Source organism: Melospiza georgiana, chromosome 1 (genome assembly GCF_028018845.1).
Source record: "Melospiza georgiana isolate bMelGeo1 chromosome 1, bMelGeo1.pri, whole genome shotgun sequence".
NCBI lineage: Eukaryota > Metazoa > Chordata > Aves > Passeriformes > Passerellidae > Melospiza > Melospiza georgiana.
In genome coordinates, this window is record NC_080430.1 from 44,729,181 (window position 1) to 44,735,904 (window position 6,724).

General features: G+C 43.6%; 1 protein-coding gene across 3 annotated transcripts in view; it reads left to right on the forward strand.

The window, feature by feature from the left end:
- FYCO1 (FYVE and coiled-coil domain autophagy adaptor 1) overlaps window positions 1–3,872 on the forward strand; it is a 45,986-nt gene extending 42,114 nt beyond the window's left edge. For all 3 annotated transcript variants that reach the window (XM_058033046.1, XM_058033027.1, XM_058033035.1), the window contains one exon: window positions 73–3,872. In XM_058033046.1, the coding sequence (XP_057889029.1) occupies window positions 73–148 (76 nt within the window). In that variant the 3' untranslated portion in view covers window positions 149–3,872. The remainder of the gene's footprint in view (window positions 1–72) is intronic.
- The last annotated feature ends 2,852 nt before the right edge of the window (window positions 3,873–6,724 follow it).

Here is a 6,724-nt window from a genome sequence, read left to right on the forward strand (position 1 = left end):
TACTTTTAAGGCTTCCCCTCTTTGTTGGCTTCAGCTAATGGAATCTTTTTGCTCTGTTTCTTTCCTTAACAGGTTTATCTCAAAAAGAGTGTTTTATCACTTGGCTGTTGAGCGACCTGTCATCTATGATGGAAGTGATTTTCCATAGCCTTTACTATACTGTGTATTTTTAAATTTTTAAGATATGCTATTATTTATGAACATGTGTAAGCATTCTGATTACCACTGTATTTGAAGACTTTGAAACTATGCAATAGTTCTAATGCACTTAAGAGGAGATGTGTACACTAAAAACAGAAGCCTTTTCAGGAACACTAATGGTTCTGTACTGTGTACAGATTGCTGAAAAGCCATGTTGTTTGGTTTAACAGGTCAATAATAACCAATTTTTTTTCAGTGGGGAGAAAAATAAGTGTGGAGGTATCTAAATGCAAACTGAAATCCTCTGCTGAAAATGGAGCTATTTTTCTTCCAAAAATATCCTTCAAAAGGAAATGTAAAGAAAAATGCCTATTTTTGACCTCTTCACTGAGGTGTAAACATAACCATCTCTGTTCTGCTGTATTGCTCTTACAGTCAGAGCAGCAATTATGCTATACTTCAGTCTTCACAATTATTGTAATCCATCTAGAATTTTTTATCTTTTCCAAGTTTTATAAGCAGCAAACCATAGGAGTTTTATATATTTTGGGCTAAGATTTGGTAAGTCTTAACTGGCTCTTTCCAGTGCTTTGGCACTGAATACCAGTTACACAAGAATAAGCACGAAGCAGCAACTCCTTTCACTTTGGCTCACCATGCTCTGTACGTTGACCCACCAGTTCCTATGGTGAGCACCAGTGGCAGAACAGAACATCCCCTGTGGAATAAAGTTCTGGTCACTGGGTGATACTGGGAAGAGGAGCATTCCTTTTTCCTGCCTTAGCACCTTAGTCATCAGCATTCACAGGAAAGCACAGTTTCTGAGGAGATCAGCAACATCTCTGTCTCTAGACCACATGGAAGGCAGCAATAATGTTTGAACAGGTCTCAGAACATCCATCCAAAATGGAATGCATATCCAGGCCTGGTGAGCTCTCCACCCAGTGGTGTTAGTGCATTCTGTCCCTTTCCTAAGCCTTGCAATTGCCCTAACCAACTGCTAGCTTTCCCTCTCAGATTTGTGGGCTGTTAACACTGCCTTTTAAGGGAAGACTGGGTTCTCACTTATACAAAATTTGTATGCAAACCATCTGCTTTCCATATAGAATTTCAGCTTCTTGTCAAAATACCCGAAAGTGGATTTTTCTGTAAAAAACCCCTGTCTTCCAATGGCAAAACATTTGGCAGGAGAAAGAAGAAAAGCTCTTTCTCCCAACCAGCCCTCCTCATAATTAAAGTGTGTCTGATTTCTCATATAACTGTTCTCCCAAGAAACCTCAGACTTGAAAGGTTTTAGTGCAGCAGTTGGTAGAAGACCAGTGAAACCTGTGAGGAACCCTATAGAGACTTGATGCCAGCTGTAGCTGACATACAGGGTTCTGGTGGGAGACAGGAAATAAAGCATGAAGGGGAAGAAGAAAAAATGGCAAGAAAAAACTGCAGCAAATGGTTTGGGGAGAGGAAAGGGGCATACTTGTGAAAGCAAGGAGAGGGAATTGAGGGATGAGCTCAGGTAGGGAAGGTGGTCAGGAGAGGCCAGCTGGTGTTTATGCATTGCTGGTCCAATCCAATACCCATAAGGGATCTCCCACCCCAAAGGACTGGTTGTTTAAAAGGTGGAGATCACCAACCAAGTGTTGGACATTTACACAGGAGCAGCTGAGGCAGAGGGAAATTTCTGATCATAGAAAAGAAAATAATTGCAGTTAAAGCTAAAGGTTGCTCATCATTTATTCCAGTTGTTAACAATCTATAATACAGTGATCCTGAAAAAGATTGTGAAAGAATGACTACTTTTCATGGAGCACCTAGGATTTAGGTCTCTGGCTCATCAGTAGCATTCCCTTGCCTTCAGCTGCCTTTTTCCCCATGGTGGTGATGTGCTCCCAACCCTCTGCCAGGCAGAGTGGTCAGTGGAAGGTGCAAGCCCTTGAAGGCTGCAGTGTGGTTAAGCCCTGACCTGGTTGTATGCATGAAAATGAGATGGACAAGAGGCTGATGTGGGTAATAAACAGCAATAAATGGCGTGGATCAGTTCACGAATTACAGGTTATTTCAATCTTGAAGCTATGTTTATATTTAATTAGGCGAGAAGAGATTATTTATTGCTTAAAAATGGAGTACTGTGTACCATATGCTATGCAATTTCACTGAGCTGTTACTGAAGTCTGCTGCAGTTTTCTTTTAAGCTTTTAGGTGTGGTTTTTAAAAACATTTTGCTGTTGTTTACTTAGAATACTAATTTTACTTAGAATCCCTAATACCAGGGATATCTTTCTAACATGCCAAATGTAAGGTAAAGGGACACTGTCAAGTATCAGCCAAAATATGACATCTCTGTTAAAAATTATTTGAAGTCTCTCTACTAAAAATAATTTGACAGCCTCGCCTCTTGATTTCTCCTCACATCCAGTTCCCGACATTTTTTTTATCCTGTGGCAAATATTTTTAACCCCCTGTTCATGTAGCTCTCAAAATAATTGTCTCCATGTAGTAAGCCAGATGTTTTTCTGGAGGTCTCTTATGTAGACAGTCCTGAGACTGGCTGAAGCCTGTGTTTGGGAGAAGGGGAGTAAATCCACTGCATTGTTCTCATTTAGCATTTGAGTCTTTGTGGTCCCTTTTCTTCAGGTTTTCCTGCCCTTTAAGAGTAATTTTATGGCTGTTTTTTTTCTCTCTCTGAAAGAGGACTAAGAGTGGCAGTCAGAACCTGTAGTTTAAGGATGAAAAGAAAATGTTTGCTTCTGACCAAAGACAGTACCTAAGCAAAAAAAGTTTCAAATTATGAAATATCAGGCTGGTAAGGTGCAAGTGGACAGGAGTGCAGCTGTTCAAAGAAGCTTCCCAGGAGCAGTAATCCATGATTGCTGTTGGAAGAGGCTGTGCAGAGACAGTAATGAACCTGACATTAGTAGAGACCTTTTGTTTAAATGTCCCAGACATTTCATTTCTGGAATCATGGAAACCCAGTAAGGGACTTTGCACAAGGGCAGGCTTGTGCAAGAGATTATTTCATTCAGGCACCTCATTCTTCCATTCATAAAATTCTTGTTCATGTGAGCTAAGCCAGCAATGCTGGAAAATTATTTATTTATAGGTGCTCAGGTGATTTGTTGAATTGGGCTTTTCATTATCTGCAGGAATGCAATGAAGAGAAAAATATTTTTAATTGATCATGAAATAAATTGAAGGAGATGTCACATTCATTGGACAATGAGATTACACATTGTGGTTAGCATAAGTAATTAGATGTTTTTCTGGGTGCTGGAAAGGGTAAGGAGATATGGAGGGTAAGATTTTTTATTACAAAGAGGTTTATGCACAGGAAAGAATGCAGTTTCTTCAAGAAAATGACAGTGTTCCTTTACTCAACATTACTCAATGTTTCTTTGTGAAAAATGAGCGAGGTATTGCACAAGAGTGTACCACATTAAAAAATAGCAAAGCTACAAAAGCCTGACTTCTTTCCTAAAACTGAAATTGCACTATAGATTTCATTATACTCAATCACTGAGGTTGTAACTTGTTCAGAAGCATCTTTTGGTCTTAACTGCCAAAGAATTGCAAGCCCTGTTCACATCAAACTTCCTGCTCCAGATATGGGAAAAATCATGTATACCAGTGTCTGTACAGTTACAGAAATGTTAATGGTTGTGTTGGAATGTTTTTCTTGATGCTTTTTTTTCCTTTTTTAACCTCAGGAATTTAAGAATAAAATTCTTTATCATTGTGAATGTTTGTCCCTTTTTTGGCTTGTAGAGATAGCATTGTGTGGAAGATAAATCTGATAATTATATAATCTACTTGGGGGTTTTATGAAATTTATGTTGTTCCATCCCCTCATTTCCAAGCTACAATTAGCAATAGAAGGTTCAGAGCATCTCCAGAGGCATCTGGAGACCTGGCTCCACGTTCAGAAGCTTCCCTCTAGGAGAGGCTCCAGCAAAGCCTAATCTGGAGTATGAGGGACCTGCAGAGAGTGAGTTTTACACATAGCCAGTACATGTGAAAGTGACCATACCTTGCTGTACCTCAGCTCTGCAGGGAACTGCTGCAGCCGTTGGAAGTCTTTGTGTTCATCTCCGGTAATTCATTTTTATCCATCCTGGGTAATATCCCCTCCCTTGGTGCTAAGGGAAAGGCTCTCCCAACCCTGCTTCTGCCTTATATTTCTCAGTCTGTGCCCCAAAAACAGACCTTGGCACACATAGGATAACATTTTTCTGGGGGGACAATGTGAAGCTGCTGCAAGGCTGTCATTAGTCCTTGAAGTGTCACAGGGATGCTTTAAAGTCCAAATATAGTAATAATGCCCGTACTTTCACACCCTTCCATCATTTCCCTGCTCTCTGGAAGAGGTGCTTCTATAAAGATGTCTCTGTTTTGGGCAGAGCAGGCACCAGGTGGGCAGGTTTGCCTGCAGAGAGTGCAAGTTTCCCATGGCTCTCCCACCCCCTGTACCACAAGCAGGCTGGTGCTGCGCTGCGTGACTGCCTGCACCACGGTGACAACGCAGCACTTGGGGCAGGGACCAGCTCAGCTGCCTCTTCCAGGAACAGCAACAGCATAGGAAACTACAGCCCAAAACTGGGAACATCCAGGAAAAACTGGCTTCAAAGAGAAGGGAGGGGACCCAAGCTATGAAGATCTCAGGCCTCTCCCAGGACTTCAAGCAACTGCTGCGTGCCCATCCTGCTAGAGCTGTGCGTAAAACATGAGCAGACTCCCCTGGGACTGCTCATGGAGCAAGGGAGGCAAAAATACCCTTTGCCTGTGAGGAAACCTCCCATCCTGGAAGACAGCATCAGGTGAAGGTGGGGGACACCCTAGCCAGACACAAGGGGGATTGTGGTGGGATAAATCCAAGTAAAATATCAGGGCAGAGGGACAGAGGAGCCCAAGAAGGGTTTGACTACCAGGAGCTGTGCTGCTGGCAGATGGAGGCCCCCAGCAGATGCAAGAGGGAGTAATGGCAGAAAACACCTCCATGACTGAGTCCCTGCTGTGTGCTGACCAACAAGAAGGGTTGCTGATGAGGCTGCAGCCAGAGGGGTGCAGGGAGGCAGCTTCCCCCCAAGTTTGTGTGGTGGGAGCAGCTTGGGGAGCCACCAGCAGCTGCTGGACTGCAGGCAGCCTTGGTGGAACCAAGCCCAGGAGGGAAAACCACCTCCAGGGAGGTTGGTCACCAGCTTCCCTGGCACAGTGATGGGAGCAGCCTGACTCAGAGCAGGATGTGCATGACCCAGGGACAACCCTGTCACCCCAAACTGCTGCAAATTGCTGTTTCACCACCCTCCGCAGTTTCACCTGCTGATTGAGCATGAATGTTTCCCACTGGGTTTTGGGGACTGAAGAAGCTTTATTTCTGTGAGATGGCCACAAAGTTCAGGTTCCTGGGGTTGGTGAGATGTAGTGCAGGGAAGAGGAGCTTGCAGCAGCTAAGGTTTGCATACTAAGTTGTTTGCATAACTCAAGGGCTCTTTGGGGGCCAGGAGAACCCTCTGAGAAGAGCCCTATCACCCCCAGTCTCAGGAAGGGGTAGTGGGACTGTGCTGCTGTGGGGAAGCATCTGCCCCCAATGTGCTCCCTCCTCCCCTACTGCAGAAACCTGCCCTGCTTCCCCAGACAGCACCCCAGCCCTCGCCTCAGGAGCCTAAACCTGTTCTGGTGCCTGCAGGGTTATCAGCTGCAGCTTCCACACCACAAGGGTTAGATATTTGAAATAGACCCTCTTAGCAAAGTTTTCCTTTGGCCTCTTTTGAGAGGGGTAAATGATGTGGTTGCAAGCAGGTTATGTGTATGGATCCAAACTGGGAAGGATGCGTGGGCAAGAAACAACCAGTTCATCCCCTTGGTGTATGTGGCAGTGCCTTTATTTAATTTTGGCTTGTGTTTGCTGAGCACAAATTACAAAAACCCCACACACCTTTCTTATACATACAGTGAGAATTATATACATCTTTGACCATTTTTCTTTCTAAGGAAAAGGTAAAAAAAAAAAATCCTAGTAAGTGTATATGAAACTTGAACCCCATCTGCTTAGGTATACCCAATTAGCTAGAAAAGCAGCACCAAACTGTGCAGAAAGCTCTTGTTTACCAACATGCTTTAATCATAAATGCACAGTGAAAACCCTTTTTCCCTGGAAGAACTAAGTACCAGAAGGCAAACCAGGTTAGATGAGATTATTTAAAACAAAGCCTCCTGAGCACTACATCCTGCAATTGAAGAGTGGGAGTGCAGGCTGTGGTCAGGCAGGACAGGTGAGGCCATGTCCCTGTGAGGGGATGAGCAATGGGGAACACATAAATGATGCCCTGTGGGCTCAGGTTTTGAGGTGCATTACAGTACACCACTTCTGGGAATGGCAGCCTCCACAACCTGATGTCTCATTCCAAATTTCATTAGGTTTGACACTTAATTACTCCCTGTCTTGCTGCTCCTAGGTTAAATATACTTTCCAAAGATATTGGTGCATTACTGGTGGTCAGCTGAACCATGGGTTTGGTTTCTGTGCTCTGGTTTATGACACCTTTGCACCATACACCAAATATCCCCAGGACAGACAAGTCAATGTCTCTGA